Here is a 20954-nt window from a genome sequence, read left to right on the forward strand (position 1 = left end):
TACTCATGAAAGCAAAGTCATCCATTCTGCCAATTTTAGCAACAGGAGAAGGACCAACGGACCGGATAGGTCAAGGACAGCGCTCACCCAATTATTAGGAACCTTCTTTATTGACCAACACTCAAAGGGCATAGCACTCCCATAAAAATCAACCACAATGACCATTCCCCTTGAGTGTTGGTCAATATAGAAGGTTCCTAATAATTGGGTGAGGGTTGTCCTTGACCTATCTGGTCGGTTGGTCCTTCTCCTGTTGCTACATGATACGTCCCTGTGACGTTCATTAGCAGCTGCCCTCCATCTGGTTTACCTTCCCAGGATCAGATATTGATTGTGCTTTGGGTTGTTGTGACGCTCTCACAACTCCGTCAGGTGAGAAGACAATTGTCTGTCTATAATATAACAGCTCGGTGTCCCCCTCTTTTGTCATTCTGCCAATTTTGGCTGACCATATATGAGAGTCACACAATTCTCACTTTTGCCTGACAGATGACATGGGAAAGGAGGGTTGGACATTTTGAATTTCTTTTTTTTTTTTTTTTTTGTATGTAGATTGTGAGCCCCACATAGAGCTCACAATGTACATTTTTCCCTATCAGTATGTCTTTGGAATATGGGATGGAAATCCACGAAAACACGGGGAGAACATACAAACTCCTTGCAAATGGTTTTATGCCCTTGGTGGAATTTGAACACCAGGACACTGGGTGGCCCCTCGGACATTTTGAATCTCAATACCTGATCTTATGGTTCTCGGGGTTTGAGCCAAATGGACATGTGGATGGGAGGAATGGCTGCTGGCCAAACATGTATAAGTGCCTCTATCACTCCATTGTTCCCAGGTCTGCCATCGAAAGCAGCGCCTTATAGGCTGCCAGTCAATTTTATCTAATAGGCCTGACACATTGTAATACAGATGTTTTGTATTATAGGAGCAATATTTGTTATCACTTTAATCATATTGATCTGAAGGATAAAACATTTCTTTTATATTGCACACTGAACTCATTTTTTTTTCATTATCATCGCCCCCATTAAAGGTAATCAGTAAATTATATAGACTCCAAAATGATCCTTAAAGGGATTAAGATTAAATCCTTTAAATGATCACCTCTGCTAGATCCAAGGAACCAACCCAATCTGATAATGTGTAAGGGCTAGTGACCGCGTATTTTGGTCCTGATTTTGACGCGAAAAGCCGCGTTAGAATAGGACCAAAATGCACCTGCCATGACTGTCGCGGCTTCTGACAGTTGCAGCTTCCCGCTTTGGAGTAGGCCCAAATGAACGTTTGCTGCCGCGAGGCGGTCGCCGCGACTGCCGCTTCTATTTTCCTGCTCAAGGACGCTAGCGGTCTACATAGACCTCTATTGTGAGGGGGCGGATTTTGAGGTGACGCCGAATCCACCTCAAAATCCGCCCTCTCTTGCCCTGTGTGAACAAGCCCTTAGTCTATTTCCCTTGGGCACTATAAAGTATTAATAAAGCACCCAAGTAATCATTGAACCGCATTGTAAAATAGAAGAAGAATAATAGGTGAAATATATATAATACATACCGTAGCAAGAGGTTTTTAATTTACGTGGCAGCGTATGGAGAGGAAAGCCGGGAGAGGATATAGGGTTGTTAATGGAGACGATGAAATACCATATTTTTCTATGTTGATTAGGAATGTACATGCAGCAGACCATAAAGCATAGCATGGGCCTTTATATACAGCTGGAGCACAGCTGGGCAACACATAAAGAATGAATGTTATATTGTAATTGTGAGAAGCCGCATTATCAAGTCGTGGGGGGGGGGGAGGTTAGTCATTTTCTTGTAGATCAGCATCCAGGCCTAAGGTGGGCTTTTTTCCTACTCAATTCTTTCAAGTGCAGAACATTATGCTTTATAGGCTGGATTATGGCGTCAACGGGATGTTCGCTGAAGTCCTGATGGCTCTATAAGCTGTCATAGGTTTGTCAGACTATTAAAGCATTATAAAAAGGCTGCTGGGAAGAAGTCAAAGGCCACTAGGCCTGACTGCACAACACAAAGCAGAATCACAGAGTTGTAAATTTCAGGTCAGCCGTGATCTCAAGGGGAAAATATGAGCGCTTGGCTTTTTCATCTTCATTTATAGATATACTTTACATCTCTCCTAGGTGTCTAACACTCTCAGAGATGCAAAGCAAAGGGAAATGAGATGTTTAACATCTCGTGTCTGGTAAATCCTTTGTTATATCTTATACATCATAGCTATGTCACATATCTACAGTATATTGCATCGTGTTGCCATCATACATTAAGCGTGCTGAGTAGAGATGAGCAAACACTGTTCGGATCAGCCGTTCCGAACAGCACTCTCCCATAGAAATGAATGGAAGCACCTGGCACGTACACTTTGCCGGCGGCCGGTCGCTGTGCCAGGTGCTTCCATTCATTTCCATGGGAGCGTGCTGTTCGGATCGGCTGATCCGAACAGTGTTCGCTCATCTCTAGTTCAGAGACACTTAATGTATAAAGGCAAATTGAGGCGGCAGTGGATTGGTGTAATATGGCCTATGTGGCGATACATGACCCATGCTTAGCCAAATGACCAAAGAAAAAATATATTGTAAATAAAGTCAACAGGACAAGAAACTGTATTATCAAAATACAATGTGGTAACATTTATATGTTTTTTTCAATTCCATATTTTTGTCATTTTTATGCAGGTGCAAAGAGGGCTACCATGGTGTACGTTGTGACCAGTTCTTACCGAAAACTGATTCTGTACTATCTGATCCAAGTAAGTGCGCACTCCTTTATCTACCACGATACTATGAATTCATGCTGTTGTTTTTTTTTTATTTTTATTTATTATTGTGTAATTTAGGGATGAGTATTCAGCACTTTTTAGTAAATTTGAGAGATTTTGCAGCAAAACGTATTCCATATGAGTCTATGGTATTAAATAATATAGTCAATTCAGTAAAAAATAAAAAATTGTTACAGTATACATATCTATCTATTTTATATGGAAACCTATGAACTATGGTACAGCATGTACAAAATAAAGCACACAGCTCACTCACGGAAATCTGCGATGTTAGTTGAAACACTGTCCTTCCAAGAGCTCCCATTGCACGGACTACACGATCCTCAACGGCTTTGGTATAAATTGTTATATAAGAAAAAAATCCAACATCCGATAGATCGAAATGAAAAAAACAGAACTTTTAATTATGTAAACATTTTACAAAAATGGGGAAAAAAAAAGAAGCCCCCATATGTGACAGGAGTGCTGGCTTATGCGTTTCGGGGAGATGTGTCCCCTTAGTCATGATTAGGACACTAGGAAATAAGTGAAGAATATGCAGATCTGTTTCCCAATATGTAAATAGGGAAACGGTGCCTCTGTATGTTGCCCTCTAGGGCAAGCTCCCTTGAACATCATGTCCGACTTTCCCACAAGTCTTTGCGGCAATGATGCAGGATTTTGCCAAGTCAGTATCCCAGCTGTGGACAGCACTGTTTCATTCTGATTGGATCTCATCAGCACAGCCTAGGGAGCAAAGGCTTGTGGGAAAATCGTGTATGATGTTCAAGGGAGCTTTCCCTAGAGGGCAGCATACAGAGGCACTGTTTCTCTATTTACACCTTGGGAAACATATTTGCATATTCTTCCCATAATCCCTCACAGTGGAGCTAAAATGGCTTTGTAAGACTCCACACACCTGACAAGGTGGTCTCTCCCCAAGGAGTGACCTTATCCCTTTAACCTAGGAAATAAGTGTAAGATAGGCAGCAGAAGGTTAATTATAACATAGAATTATAATATTATTATAGTAACTGGAATCCCTTATTATAGAACTGTATGTCAAAACCTGAAAATAAGAATGTGATCTGTTACGCATTCGATAGGAAATTGACTCTGCTTTCAATTCCAAGGTGATAAATCCATTCCCCAGAGGGATTAGGAGTGATACCCAGAGTCACCGCAGGTAAACAGTGATATTGGCAAAAGAGCAGAGGATGACACAGTCATTAGAAAGCAAACTGCTGATAATAACTCTTCAAGGATCCTATGAGGATAAACAAATAAAACCAGGAATAAACCTGCTGTATCTGTCATGCAAAGCAAATATCAATGCATGCTATATGTCAGCCTTCAAAAGAAGAATTCACAATGGACATAATAGAAGAAGGCACAATAGGAATGCGCTCGAATACTTTATGTTGGTCAAAGAATGAACAGTTCACATTTCCGTAGATTTTTATTGACATTTCATGGGGGGGGGGGGGAAAAGTGTATTTTTTCTGACAGCTGTCACAACACATAGAATTAAAGTGAACCTTGTCTGGTTGAACATGGTGTCTGATCTACAGGCATCAGTATATAGAGCAAGAACGGAGTAGATTGATATTTTGTTATGTAGCAGATAGAAATGAGCGAGTAGTATTCGATCGAATACCTCGCTCCCATGGGAATGCGTGTAAGTGGCCGAACACCAAGGGGTTAAGCGCATCGAATATTCACTGCGCTTAACCCCTTGGTATTCGACCGCTTACACGCATTCCTATGGGAGCGAGGTATTCGATCAAATACTACTCGCTCATCTCTAGCAGCAGATTAATTTTTATTTCTTTACAGATAATGGTAAAGGTATCTTCACGCTTAGCATGTTAGCTAGACCTGTGACACAGACCATGGGTGTAACTACCGTGGTAGCAGGCATAGACTCTACTATGGGGCCCAACAACTAATGGGTTAAATTTTCACCGAGACCTAAGGAACTAATAGAGCTAACTACTGGGACAACATAATGCCTGCATATGACATCATTATAATTACTTTCTCATATGTTGTATTGTCAAAATACACACTCTCGATACACACACGATCTTTTTGTGTGTGAATTATCCATCTGCTATGATATCATAATGGGCATTATCTCTGTACCGTGACATCACTGTGTGCATTATTGCTGTATTGTGACATCACTGTGCGCATAATCCTGGTACTGTGACAACACAGTGATCATTATCCCAAAACTGTACTTTATCTGTACTATAAAAACCCCATATGTGTTATCACCATGTGTAAAGGAGAATTTCAAATTCTGAAACTTCTACTTAAAGAGAACCTTTCATTTCCTGAAAGATGTGTGATATTTAAGGTTGAGCCGATCTTGAGATTTAAGTATCGTTTTTAAAATCCGATTTTCGATCATTTTCCAGCCGATCCCAATTGTGAAATTTGCTCATCGCCGATCGGGATCCGATCTTTCCCGATCGCTCAACCCTAGTAATTTAATGTATGTACACTGGGGTTGAGGCGATCTTGAGATTTCAGGATCGTTTTTAAAATCCGATTTTCAATCATTTTCCAGCCGATCCCGATTCTGAAATTTGCTTGATCGGGATCCGATCGCTCAACCCTAGTGGTATTATGTACCGCTAGAAAGCCAATAGTGCACTGATCTCAACACATTGTCCGCTTTCCCGGTATGTGCCCTGGTGCTGCAGATATTGGTGCTGTTAGTTTCGGCACCACAGTCTCTCCACTGTCAGAAAGGCGGGCCTTACAGCCTAGTGTCATCATTAGGCCGTGAGGAATGCACGCCCAGCAGTAAAAAGCTATGGAAGAATACTCTTGAGGAAGGGGTCTTCCTCCAAGCCCAGCAATGACATAAGACTGTAAGGCTGCTTTCTCACAGTGGAGAGACATCGGTGACAAAACTAACAACACCAAATATGTCCAGCAATGGGGCACATACTAGGAGTGATGTGCTATTGGCTTTCTAGTGGTATGTAATACCGTACATCTTTCGATATGAAAGGTCTTTTTTAAGGTGGTAATGATAGAGTGGGGTCCCGTTACAAGTTTGCCCTGCCAGAGCATGTTCTGTACATATAAACAAAGGGTGCAAACTATATATGAATGCATGATCAAGGCCTTATTCACACAGAAGTTAAAAATGGCTGTTTTTGTAACAGTCGGGAAATTGCCCCTCTTAAAACACATTGGGGCATTTTGATGAAGACTAGTATTATTAACTGATGCACATTTGAGTCATTTGCCTCTGGGGGAAATATACAACAGCTCATAGTTTCTGGTGTAGATTATGACACTCTAAATCTGGTGGGGACAATGGTCCTTCCTCCTGCCTGACCTTGCCACGCCACAGAAGTAAGAAAGTCAAATTTTTTTGTGAAAAATGCCAGTTTTCAGTATGTCCGATATGTGAATGTATATTCATAAATATGAAAGGTCAATACTTTATTATTATTAACATAACATGTATACTAATGCAACCAATAATGGTTATGAAAACCAGAAATCTGATATATCATACTCTGTATAAAATTATAGCTCTAGAGAGAATTCTATAAAATTTAGTTTTAACCTCCTACCAGTCCTAGTTGATGTCATTGTACTCCGTGCTTAAGACGATCTAGAGTAAGCCTAGGATTTACTTAATGCTGTTCAAGTTCGCAAAGAGTTTTCTTCGTATTTCAACTCACCTCTTTAATGCAAAAACTAAAGCACTTAAGTTGGGTTGTGGCCAAATTGGTGGCTTATAGGAAAATTTCCCTCATAACAGCTGACATTTCATGCCACTTTGAGGACCTTAAGTGTCATGAAAGTGTAAGCAATCAGAGATGATTTTGCCTAATTAATTATGCCGGGTAGAGATTTACTGAATAACTCCTAATGCTTCACATAAGACATCTGCTTGAAATCACTTGTAAGAAGGTTCGACATGCTGTTGCCTGCTGCTTGTCAGGTAGATTGTGAATAGATGACCTTTAACCATTATTACCTATAATCATGAAAATAAATTGTGGACTACAAAGATTCTTTGAATGCTACCGTTTCAGCCAATAAGTCAAGTTCTTCACAACTTGTATGGCTATAGACTGTAGAATGGAGTAGAATATCTGGGCTTTAGCTAGAAAATTGCTACCATTCACCGTCTAAGCCTTGCCAGTTTCTATTCTTATTGATGTCATATTTGATGTATTCCATTCCCAAAAAGATATCTGTCCATATGAGATCACATGCACAATGGTAGTTGGACTGTTACAATCCTCCAAACAATATTTGCCCATTTTGTACAAAAGATATTCCAGTGTTGAGTATGCCCATATTGTCATGGTCTAATGGACATGGAAGAGCTTTTCACGGGATGCTCTATGGTAATACAGAATCTAGTACTGTTCCAGGCTCTTCTTTAAAGAGGACCTTTCACCATTTTGCCCACAGGCAGTTCTATATACTGCTGGAAAGCTGACAGTGCGCTGAGTTCAGCGCACTGTCAGCTTTCCCGATCTGGGCCCGGTGTGAAGAGCTTACGGTCCCGGTACCGTAGCTCTTCTATGGTCAGAAGGGCGTGTCTGACACTCAGTCAGAGACGTCCTTCTTCACAGCACAGCCAATCGCGCTGTGCTGTGAGAGCCGGGAGGAATGCATGATCTGCATGATCTCCGTACCGGTACGTTCTGTCAGAACTAGGCAACCACTATCTGGACGTATATACTCTATGGGCGGTCCGGAAGTGGTTAAAATATAACTTTTATTAATTGTCTCTTAGGCTAAAAACGTCCACAAACACTACGCCTAAAACACCCGTATAGGTTACAATTACTGGATAGGATAAGGTAACCCCTTCCCCTCTGCAAATATACAGCCCTACATTCATAAACTATGTCAGTGAGGGTCAGCAGTGAAAGCAATAGTGTAATAATACGCTCCACCATTCAAATTCAGCCCACAACTGCTAGTGAGTGGCTGAAAACTTTTAAATTTCCTGGCACAACACTATAATATATTTATGAGCCGTATTAACTTTGTAGCAACCATAACGGGTGAAATTGGAAGAACATTACAGCTCTCAGATAAAATCAGTGCTGTTAAAGGCCATATAGAACAAACAACCCTGCCATAGCAAATGAAGACAGCACTAGTAGTGTGATATCCTAAAGGTTACTAATGGATATCGCTGCTGCCTCTAAATCAGCTTAACCCCACATTGACCGCAAGGATAGATAGAATATGGTATTACTCCTCCTAAAGGGTGTAGCCTATTTTTGAACGCCACACTCTTTGTATCACAGTGTACTCAGTGGTAAAGTGGACGGCAAAGTAGTTGGCTCCTAGTACACAAGTAACGCCCCAGGAACAACCAGGATACCGATATTAAAAAGTCGATGTCCAACAAGCACTACAACAATCTGCCACAGGCTAGCAGTAAATATATATGGGCTCTACGTGTTTCGCCTGTATATAAACAGGCTCATCAGGAGCTAGATAGATTGTTACTAGGCACAATGACCTCCTTGTCTCAATGTAAAGCACTACAATCGATGTGCAGTTATAACTGCAATTCCTGAGGCACTAATGGTGTACCCCAGTACTTAGAGTGTCTGATGTCTTGCCTCTATGCTCGCACCAATATATAGTACCAAGCGTATCGAGGCCACACCCCCATTTCACTGACTGACGGACAAGCAGCCAATCACATATGTCTCAGCCTGCCTAGCCCATCCTCATCCCTCCGGAGACGTCCCTCCATTCTCCTGTCCGATCAGCTGATCAAGGAAATCACATGATCGCTCGTCATGAGCGAGTACAATTCGATTGAATACCTCCCCGTCATAGGTATTCATGTAAGCGGCCAAACACCAAGGGGTTAAACGCATCAAATATTCAATGAGCTTAAGCCCATGGTGTTCGGCTGCCTACACGAATACCCATGACGGGGAGGTATTCGATTGAATTGTACTCGCTCATCTCTAAAAGGGATCACATATCCAAGTAAAAACCAGAGGTATCATTCTTTTGGTTTAGGTAACCTATGGGTCTAGGATTGTTGTGGTGTCGTGTCCACATATATTGAGGAACTGAACCTGAGGACAGAGAGTCATGGGGTTTTTTGCTTTCCCCTGGATCAACACTGTAGGGGACTGTAAGGTTAAAGGTTGGACTTGATAGACTGATGTCTTCATCCAACCTCATCTACTATGTAACTATGTTTAGAGGACCCCACATCCTGCCATGGCCCCAACTTAACCCATTTGAAAAAGTTCTGGTTGGTAGGAATCCAGTCTCAAACAAGAATTTCTAACTAATGGATGTATTGGTGGAGGGGACTGCAACTACTAAACCAGCATTTTTATTGTAATGAGAGAACAAACTAGGCATCACCGTTTCTGAAACTGAGCAAATTCTGAGCTATTCTCATGGCTACTCTCTTGTGCTCTTTATCACTATAAACCTCTGACTGGGTGGTACAAAATACATGAACTACTATTGGCATACAAACTTGCTGGCCATAACAGTTGTTGGAAATACCTAAGTTAAAGGAGTTGCCTGGGATAACCACTTTTTTTTAATATGAGGCTGGAGAAGATGAAAAAAAAATCCTCATACTCGCTTGACCCTGGTGCGCTGGTGTCTCTCGTGGTCTGGTCCAGCTGATCCAATGTTCAGGGGTTTTTTTTCAGTTTTTTTTTTTCACCTTCCTTGACCTCATATTAAAAAAAGTGGTTATCCAGTACAACCTGATTAGACCAGGGCTCATGTGGTGTAAACCCTGCATTTTACAGTCTAGAGAATTCCATCCACCCTTGGCGGAAAATTTGCACAGTGGACATGCTGTGACTTCCAAAATCGCTGGTGATTTCCCTATAGGTATAATGGAAGCAGAAAGTCTGTACAGGACACCTCTTCAAACTTTCTGTGAAAAGCACTGATGGAAAAACCACGGGAAAAAAAAGTGGTTTTTTTATGCGGTTCACGACGTGGAGTAACCTTAAGTTAGCTTATTTTCACACTTGTGTTGGACTTGTCCTTTGATCATTCAGTCCTTGAATCAGATTGAATAAGTCATCTGTGATCCTACTGTATAGATATAATTATATTTTCTAAGCCTTGCAGTGGTTACTAGAGATGAGCGAATAGTATTCGAAACTAGAGTTTCGAATACCTCGCTCCCATAGGAATGCATGGGAGCAACTGTACAGCAAGGGGTTAAGAGGCCGGCACTTAACCCCTTTCTGTACGGCCGCTCCCATGCATTCCTATGGGAGCGAGTTATTCGAAACTCTAGTTTCGAATACTGTTCACTCATCTCTAGTGGTTACACATCCTCAGGTTTTCAATACACTTATTAACTGCAGCGAAAACCTTAATTCCTCTAACGTAGCTCCAAAACAAACCTCTCACGCTCACAGAATGGACTCTCAAAGTAAACCAATTATGAAGATACGAGGAAACCCTAAGGCTAAGGCCCCACTGGGCGGAAACACAGCAAAAAAACACAGTGTAAAAAATGCAGAGAAAACGCTGCGTTTTATGTTGCGGAAAAAAACGCACATGTATGTGCGGTTTTCATCGCGTTTTTCAGTTTTGTGCTGTGGAAATTCATATGAGTTTCTGTTGAGTGTTTCATCGTGTTTTTGCTCGAGTTAGCCTTAGCCTCAACCAAGCAAAACAGTGAGTTTTTGTCTGTGGATTTTGATGCTTTTCCAAAGCGTTTCTGTGGAGTTTCCACAACACATTTATCATGCTGTGTTTTTGCTGCGGTTTTCACACTCTCCATAGAAATCTATGGAGGAAAAACTCAGCATTTCTGCAACTATAATTGACATGCTGCGTTTTTGAAAATCGCGAACGTTTTTGAAAAATGCAGCTTTTCTGCAGCATTTTTTTCCCCAGCAGTGTGGGGCTAAGATTAGACAAAATTACATTCACTATGCTGATACTGTAAAACGCTGCGTTTCCCCAATGCCCCAAATCGCTGCATTTCCGCCCAAGGGGCCTTAGCCTAAGTTGGGCTTAAAGGAAACATATTCACTTTTTAAAAGTCGGGATTCAGTGAATTAACTTCCAAAAGTTTGATGGCCACATCTGTATTTGCTATCCTAGATAGAATTTAAAAAAAAAAAAAAAAAAAATCTTGGACAACCTTAACATTAAACTGCGGACATCTCTCAGTAAAAAAAATCACCGACACTTTGCCACTAACTAACTAGCTAACTAACTAGTCCATCATCACATGAAAAAAAAAAAGCGAATTAAAATTGATGGACAATTGGAAACCATACTGTCTATAGTATCTAGAAAAATTTTGAAATTCTTTTTCATTTTAATGAAAAAAAAGGCAGTTGAACAAGTCATTGAATTGCTTAATATGTTGTTAATTCAGATAGTAAAGCACAAGACATATAACTTATCCTTGTTATTCCATTACCCTTTGCCATCATTACCACAGTCTATTTTCTGGTGTATAGGTCATTATTAGATGTCAATGTTGGATTTAATTGTTAATAATGATCCATAATTATGTTTACATTAGCGTTAACAAACCCCATAGATATAGCACTGACTGCACGCGGGGTCAGGAGAAGCTTTGATTACCGATAAACATGACTACATTCGTGTTCCTTCTAACTTCATCAATGTACAGTAGCGTCTACATGGGAGTTGTAAAGCGCTTAGCGCCCATTGGGAATTCGGTACGTCACTGGTAAAGTCACTTGTCATTTATTCCCGGTAGATGGGAAATGACACAATGTAAAATGAATTGGGTGAACATTGAAGTCCTTGTCTTATCTTAACATCATAAATTCGCGAAAGTTTATTTATTTAGTATTAGATTTGCATTACCATCCAAGCTCCGAGCCAAGAAGCTGGAGCCTCGCTGAAGAATTGTTGTACTTGTGGGTACTGATCCGATGTCCTTTTACATTGTTTTATTTTTCCAGCCGTTGTTTGTTTATGGGTTTTATAATTCATTTAGTGACCTGGATATAACAAAAAACTCTTCTTGGGAGTTATTGACTTCCAGCCAAGGTATTTGATGGCCTCAGCGGGAAAGTTAAGTACCTCATTTTGAATTACAACTAGCAGAAAGTGGAAAACTAAGAAAACGCTAGGAATGCTGCCACCTTGTGAGCCTCCGATATACGAAGCATTAAAATCAAGATATTCGACTATTAGAAATTGTGATCATGAATAAATCTGGATCTCGATTGTGGAAACTTACAATACAGATGAGTTTTCTGTTTTGATGTTGCTGAATAGGGTATAGAGCTATAGCATGGAAGACAACGAAAGACATAGATAGAGTCAAGTCAACACTCTGTGTAAGTGTCAGGGTAGGGGGTTGCTAGGTGGGGTGGCATAGGCACACAAGTCCAGTTTCTTTAGTCCAAAAACAAAGGTAGAGTTCACTCAAAAAGGTAGTGCAGCAACAAAAGGAAACAATACAAAAATAAATACCTGCCCGGCTAGGCTCTAACTAAACATAGAATAGGTTACCACACCTAGAATAACAGAAAAGCCAGTTGAGTCATTCAGGACACAGCTCCAAAAATATGACCTCTCTCTTTGGCTCTCCAGCCAAGCTCTGCCCACAGTCTGCTGCTGGAGCTGACTTCTTAAGCCTCCTTGATGAGGAGACTCTGCAGCTAAGTCACCCAGTAACCAGAACTCTGAAATAACCCTCAGCAGACAATAGTTATCTGCTGAGAAACATTCCTTCTGGAGTTTTCTCATCTCACCCACCATAGTAGTCTGGGTGAGATGTACACCCCCTCCATTACCTGACCAGCCATCGGCTTACAGTAAGATATAGTACAACTATATTTGTACTACATGTTGCTATTTGGAAATGTGTGGAAATGAAGATGATAGCTTAGTGGTTAGGCAACAAAAACACCTTATGTGATAGATCTCTATACTAAATGTAAATTTCACATCAGAGTCACCATTGATGAACAGATGAGATTAGACATGTATGCTACAGTGTACGGATTAGCCCAAAACTGTACATTTAACAAATATCTATAACCCTAACTATAAAAACAAGTCCAACTTGCCCAAAGCACCTAATTCTGGAGCTATTATCACTCCTTAAGGAGAGATCACCTTCACAGGCGTATGGAGACTTACAAAAAAATCCGTTTTAGCTCCACTGGGGGATTATGGGAAAAATATGCAAATCCTTAAGGAGTGATAATATCCCCAGAACCTGGTCTAAAATTCTCTCATCTCTGCTAAAACTGATTTCCCTACGCTCTGCTGATGAGATCCAACCAGGTTAAAACATCGCTGTCCACTGCTGGGATTCTGTTACTTTAGGTATAGAAATACTGGTTTGGCTAAACCTTGCATCATAGCATCAAGGCTTGTTGAAAAAGTTGAGCATGATGTTTAAGCGGGCTGCCACTAGAGGGCCACAAGCAGAGGCACTGTTTTCCTATTTACATCTTGGAAAACAGATTTGCATATTTTTTGCAAAGCACCTAACTAACAAGTAGTATTCGATCGAGTAGGTATTTGATCGAGTACCACTCGCTATTCGAATAGAAAAGTTCGATGCAGAACCAGCATTTGCTGGCCGAATGCGATACAGTCGGCCAATCAACGCTGGTTCTTCTCCTACCTTTAGAGGTCTTCTCCGTGCAGCTTCCCCGCTATTTTTCCATTTTATAGAGCCATATGAGGGCTTAATGTTGTGGGACAAATTATATGCTGTACTGGTGCCATTTAATACTCTGTGCAACTTACTGGGAAGCTGAAAAACACTGTGTTTGTGCTACTGGGGTCGGGTTGAATTGCAGTAAAACTGCGTCTGTGCTACTTTCTTTTGGGTAGTGTTTTTACAGCTTTCACCCTGCAGCCAAAATTACATGTCACCTGTATTCTATGGTTCGGTACGATTCCAGGGATAATAAATTTACAGTGTTTTTTTTATGTTTTAACCCTTTAAAAAATATATAATTTTTGGAAAAAAAATCACTATATTCTGCCACCCATTTTTCTTGTTTCCCTGCATAGGGATGAATAAGACATTTTTTATTTTTTTTTGTGGGCCCAGATGTTCTTTTTAGTTTTTCCATTTTGGGTAATGTTTGATGATTTAATTGCACTGATAACAGTATGGGGGCATGAGGACTGACCCTGGGGATGTTTTTTTTCTTCTTTGCTTTGGGGGCATCACAGCACAATGCATGATCAGAGTGAACTATGATTGCAAGCATTAGCTTTGGGACTCCACTGTACAATACAGCGGCAGCCATCTTTAAAGACCCAACATTCTCTGTCATAGTATGGCACATGTCGGGAAAGAGTTAAGTTGTATGAGTTGAACTTTTCAAACATATTTTGCTTGTTCACCCAAATGTGTATGTGTTCTGAATGAAAAGCTATTGCCAGACACTTTGGCCAGCTTGTTTCCTCTAATCTAAGACAATTGATACAGCATCTGCCACCGGGGAAAGTTGGGACACCCCCACATGCATAATATAATTAGCATTAGACTTCAGGGGGTCAAAAATATGGTTAAGCACTCTAAATTCTTATGAAATAATGTTAATGTAATATCACAACATTCTAGCAAGACCATTGTCTGCAATACTCAACAAATGAGTGTCCACAAATAGATGCACATCACAAATCGCATTTGAAAATGCTGGTCATCTTGTGGAACACATATCATGACATGTCCAACAAAGTGAACCTCAACAGTGATAAAATCATCTATGGACTATGGTACAGGCTGTAACGCTAGTTAAAAACATGAACGATAAAGAATTAGATCAAGAAATAATTATATTTACTAAGTTATTCGAGGTATCAATGAAATGTGGAAAGGTGCTTAAGGGTAATGCCCTGTATGGGAAGCGAAAAATGGCTTACATTGTTATTTGCAATATTTAATTACGTATTATCATAGTGCATATGAATGAATGAATGAATGAATGAATGAATAAGAATAAAACATTTTTCCAATATTATTTTTGCACTTTTAAACAAAAGTAAAACAAAAAAATTAATTGAGAAAAAAAGGTTTTGTTCGGCTCTGTCTGCTGTTTATCTTCTCCCAAAGTGATGTATTGCAGATCTAATGATTCATGATAGATACATTTAGCATTCATTCTTCTATTCTGTTTGCAGTTTACAAGGTTAAAAACTAAAAGCTATAAAATATTTACATATATCTGCCTCTGGGTTTCTGTCAGTCATTTGATTAAAGGACCACAAAACCCCAGAATGGAAATTTAAGCAACGACAGCAAACAAACTGCTCTTGGAGAGACTTCCCTACTGCAACCCTGTGAAAGGAACTACCCAAAGCACATAGTGAAAATCTATAGAGAAAATGTAAGATATATATATATATATATATATATATATATATATATATATATATGTAGTTAGTAAAATTAGATAATATTTACCAGTACATGTTAAGCGGTCTTAGCAATAACAACCTATTAGCAAATAAAATGCACTAAAAACAATCTGCAAGGTCAAGGTGACACAAAATGCATTGCAACGTTATATGAAAATAGCAATGTAATTATTATTATCTCCAGCAAGACAGAATATGTTACAAAGAACATAGATGGAGAACTACCAAATCTGTCCAGTATAATGTAATGGGTTTGGTTAAGAGATATTGCATTGGTGTCTTGTCTTGGACATTATATATAAAAAGAAGGAGGGCTAAAAGCCAAAGTCCACAGATACACCACAATGCAGATATTACTTTATTATAGCCATGCTTGTCCATATCCATAACTATTATGTTCATGCTTCATGCTTGTCCAGTTGGATGTAGTTGGCTATACATGTCCAAGTATATGTATCACTAGTTTAAGGAACAGCATATTGTCATGATAGATTAACACAAAGTGATTTTCTAACTGTGCTATTTGTGTCCTTAGTCATCTCGTGAAGACTAGAGATGAGCGAGTAGTATTCGATCGAGTAGATATTCGATCAAATACTACGGTATTTAAAATACTTGTACTCGATCGAGTACCACTCGCTATTCGAATGGAAAAGTTTGATGCAGAACCAGCATTGATTGGCCGAATGCTATACAGTTGGCCAATCAACGCTGGTTCTTCTCCTAGAATGTTGTGATATTACATTAATAGAGATGAGCGAGTAGTACTCGATCAAGTAGGTATTTGATCGAATACTACGGTATTCGAAATACTCGTACTCGATCGAGTACCACTCGCTGTTCGAAGTTCGATGCAGAACCAGCATTGATTGGCCTAATGCTATACAGTTGGCCAGTCAACGCTGGTTCTTCTCCTACCTTTAGAAGTCTTCTCCGTGCAGCTTCCCCGCGGCGTCTTCCGGCTCTTCATTCACTCTGCCAGGCATCGGGCCTGGGCAGAGCCAACTGCGCATGTCCGCTTGTACTGCAGGCATGTGCAGTCGGCTCTGCCCAGGCCCAATGCCTGGCAGAGTGAATTCAGAACCGGAAGACACTGCATGGAGAAGACTTCTCCGAGGATCCAGCCCGACCATCACTCGTGGACTTGGTAAGTGTAATTTGATCGAATGTTGCCTACCCCTGAAACGAGTATTTTTCCCCCATAGACTATAATAGGATTTGATATTCGATTTGAGTAGTCGAATATTGAGGGGCTACTCAAAACGAATATCGAATCTCGAACATTTTACTGTTCGCTCATCTCTAATGAAGACGTGTGTATTAAACCACTTCATGTATTTATAGCATGCCATGTTATTGTGTTAAATGAATACATTTAGTTATATGGTTATGTCCAAATATATGAATCACAAGTTAAGCAACTTGATTTTGTGATAAAATTTCACAATGTGATATGCAAAAAAACATATATTTGTCTCTATGTGCCCACCCAAGTGCTTTTGTTAGCTTGTTGTAACGTTGTGTTGAATTGATCTCATGAGAAAGAAGAGTATTTAACTAATGTTGAGAGATCGGGATCGGAAAAGATTGGATTCCGATTGGCGATCAAGTAAATTTCACGATCGCGATTGGAATTCTGATCCCGATCTTTTCCAGTGGGATCGAGGTCAGAGGTTATCTCAAGATTGGCTCAACCCTAAAAGTGACTTTTCCCAGAGAAAAGCATTGACTAGGGTTGAGGATCAGGATCGGAAAAGATTGTATTCTGAACGGCGACAATTGGGATCGGCTGGAAAATAATCGGAAATCGGATTTTAAAATAGATCCTGAAATCTCAAGATTGGCTCACCCCTATTTTTAACCAAATTGGAGAGCAATTAAGAGTAGACACATCTGTAAAAATATAATATTATATCTTAATCATCTTAATAAGATGATTAGTCACAATCTGCCTACGTATGGCACCCCTGACAGATGTTAAATAGACTATTTATTCTCCTCCTGTCTAAGGGTGCATTCACATGATGTCGTTTGGCATGTAATGTGGCACGTAGATGCAAAATCACGACCGCAACATAGCGCCGTGTATACGATCCCCACTCCCATTGAAATCAATGCGAGCGTATACTGCCCGCAAAAGCTCCCGCGGCGTCTACGTGCCACATTACGTGCCAAAAGACATTGTGTGAATGCACCCTAAGGGGGCTGTAACAGGTTTCCAAGCCTCGACAGCACAACCTATATGTAAGTCATTCTGGGCTACCTTCACCACATTATAATGTGCCCAAAAGCCTGTTTTAATTTTAACCATTTGTTACCTTCACTAAAGAGCATAGCAATTTGTCTTTTAACCTGAAGGTGATATACTATTACTGCTACAATTGCAACAATGAGACTCAGCTTAATATTGGACCTGACCATCCACTGATGCATATTTATTAACACTGACATACTTTGTGTCATTATGTGTTACTGTATTACGCTTTTATTACTTTTTATTATCTGTTACTATTTATTAATACTTTTTATTACATTATTTTATTCTACGACATTTCTTTTAATTTTATGTAACTATTGTTGTTTATTGTCTGTACATTTAGTGGCCCGAGGAAGACGCCAGCTCGGCGTCGAAACGCGTAGCCATTCCTGTGCCATTCCTGTCTGTCTTTTGGAACCATTAAATGAATAATTATTTTATTTTTGGCCTCCTTGGACTTCTTTTTTCACATTTATACACTATATTGTGCAGAGTAAAATGATTCCATGGTATACAGTATGTATATTTTTATCTTGTTTGTTTCTCGTGTGCAGTAAATTCTAAGGCAAAGATACAAGAAAAATTCCATGCACATCATTTTCTTTGCTTCTGTATTTTGATTGCCTTCTGTGCTCATGTGTAACTTTCCATTTATCCCTTAGATTTTACACCCTAATCCTTCCCCTGTCAATCTTTAAAATGAGTGAAATACAGTATGCTAAAATGTCCTCACAATACAGTAGCTAGATGAGAATCTACCAATGTCTCTACGTCTTCTTTTTAAATAATTCTATCAAGTGCCTTGAAAAAGGTGGCAATAGAAAAACCGTTCTGTTGCACAGTATGGATAAAAAATATACAAGCATATAAAGCTTAACCAAGGTAGTGGACGTGGCAGAAGTGTTGTCCCACACCTCCCCGTTTGTCTGCTCTCCCAGGTCTCTTCCGGAGTTGTGCGGAAGCCACTGATTGTCCTCAGCAGTCATGTGACCACTGAGGCAAATTAGCAGACTCAGCAGGTGTCAAGAAGACAACCCATGATAGTGACATTTAGACCCTTTGCTGACTGGCCTCATCGGACATTACTAAAATACAATGGCTAGTTTACTTTTTGTTCTCCAAAATTAGAATGAATTGAATTTCCTCTACACCTCAAAATGGATTCTGTGATAATGAGATAACTACCGACAAGTGATCTCTACAGAACAGGAAAGTGTTAGCATTTTATTAGGCCAGAGTGAATCTGCAAGATTTCATAATACTGTTCTACAGCCAAATTTAACATGTTTCTTAACAACCTTAAATAGAATATTAAATAGACATCTTCAACTTGACTTCAATGGATTCCATGACTTTTTTTTATGATGTGGCATGCTAAGATATTTAAGTAAGTGAAAGTTACACCTTTATATAGCTAGTGATGTGATAAACTGAACAGACTATTCTTACAAAAATATGTAACTTCTTTTGACTAAATACATGTTACACACATGTACTTCAATGCCCCATATCTGAAAATTCAGTAAAATCTAATATTTGTAAATTTAAGTAACTTAACCATTGCACTAATTATTGATGTGCAAACTAGTTTTCCTCCATGGAGAATCTGAAAAGATTTGCATATTTTTTTTTTTCCTGTTGTTCTACAGATTCACTAACAGCTGGATCCTCGTTAGAAAAATTAGAATTAGTTTTGACTAAGAAAGGCATAGGAAGACAAATATAATCAGTTTCCTGGCAATATTCTTAAGGACTTTTTGTAGCAGTAGTGATTGATTTTTAACCATTCAGTGACAACTGAGACGTTTCATCACTTCAGACTTCATGCACACGTACAAAAATCACTGTATAGCCTTGTTCCTAAGGGACCTTTATTATTATATTGATAAGCTTCCATATAATGTTTGGTTCTTGTCTTTATATGTGTTAGAGACCTGATGCACAAAATAACTCAGTAAGTTCCAGGTAACCAGGAACCCCAGGTACTGAGGCAAAAACAGTCCTGGGTGTGCTATGTTCTCCTACCCGGAGAGGTACCAGGCCCCTGAGTTCTTCCTCAGACCTCCTGATGGTGGAGATAGACTTGGTAGAATCTGAGGCCCAGGCCCACAACTGCCTAGAGAGCGACGCACACCCAGCAAACCCCAAATAAGAGGCCCCAGAGGAACCCAGACAACAACCTGAGAGTGGTCCAAGAGAGCAGGATGGACTGGAGTGCTGATGAGCAAGAGCGTAATCCATGGAGGTAACGCAGATACCCAAGAAGCAAATACATGGTCAAACAAGCAGAGTCGATAACTAGAAGTCATGTGGTAGCAGAAAGCAGAGGTAGGAGCGAAGTCAGGGAAGCCGAGTCATACACAAGAGGTCAATGGAGTAGCCAAATCAGGATCCAAAGGGAGGTCAGGTGGAAGCCAAAGGTCATACACAGGAGGTCAGGAAGGTACCAAATCAGGATCACGGAGGAGAGGTCTGTAAGGCAAACTGGGTCAAACAATCCAGGGAATCCAAGAGCAGGGACAGGAGGCAGGTGACAGGGAGCAGAAGAGACATTTTATGTGAGGAAGCTGATATCGTGAGTGAATAAATATCCAAAATTCAATAACTGTTTCCATATTGAATACATTTGTCCTGTTAAAAATACTTAGTCCCCATCCTGTGGATAATGGTGTTTCATTCACATGGAAAAGGCATAGGGGACACTGCAGCTGATCCTCCAGTAGGACTATTAACCCAATCCTGTGGGAAACCAAACAGTGGGACAACCACTTTCACATATGATAATCTGGCAATAAACTGTACCAGCTAACTGTATCAAGTCGAATGACAACCAATAATAATAAATATCAAGGCATGAATTATAGAGACCAAGGATAGTTTGTCAGTCCAAGGCCCATTTTTCCATCACGCCTTGTCTGGCATTATGTGTACCCTGATTCTTGTCATTATTGGTTGCTGCTGGGGTTGATGCATTTTGGTGCTATAGTCCAGAATTTATCTTAATATGGAAAGGGTTACACAATATCTAGGGTTGAGCGATCGGGATTGGAAAAGATCGGATATGGAGTAAATTTCACGATCAGGTTCCGATCCCCCCTAAACAAGAACGGGAACGGAATTACAATCCCGATCGCTCAACTTATCTGCACAGAACCACTGCCACTTCCCATTGTTCTTGGTCCTCTCCTCTCTTTCACACGCCTGCAGAGCGCCGTACGTGCCCCGCCTCCCTAGGCTAGTGTTACAGATGCTGGGAGAAGGCGGGGCTTGTGGCTTAGGAGAGTGTTTGTGGGTACTGGGAGGGGAGACGTGAGGGATGACCTCATGTATCCCCACCCTATAACCGCCCACACTCTCCTAAGCCACAACAAGTCCCGCCTACTCTCAGCATCAGTAACACTAGCCTAGGGAGGCGGGGGTGTGTATGGTGCTCTGCAGGTGTGTGAATGAGAGAGGAGAGGAGCGGGAGCGGCAGTGGTTCTGTGCAGGTAAGTGGACAGCAGAAGTGTTCAATTTTTGGACTCCACG

General features: G+C 40.3%; 1 protein-coding gene across 1 annotated transcript in view; it reads left to right on the forward strand.

The window, feature by feature from the left end:
- The window catches only part of NRG3 (neuregulin 3), a 603489-nt gene that overhangs the window by 424847 nt on the left and 157688 nt on the right, over positions 1-20954 (forward strand). Inside the window, exon 3 of the mRNA XM_075257841.1 lies at positions 2700-2773. Within this exon, the coding sequence (XP_075113942.1) occupies positions 2700-2773 (74 nt within the window). The remainder of the gene's footprint in view (positions 1-2699; positions 2774-20954) is intronic.

This window comes from Leptodactylus fuscus, chromosome 10, assembly GCF_031893055.1.
Source record: "Leptodactylus fuscus isolate aLepFus1 chromosome 10, aLepFus1.hap2, whole genome shotgun sequence".
Taxonomy (NCBI): Eukaryota; Metazoa; Chordata; class Amphibia; order Anura; family Leptodactylidae; genus Leptodactylus; species Leptodactylus fuscus.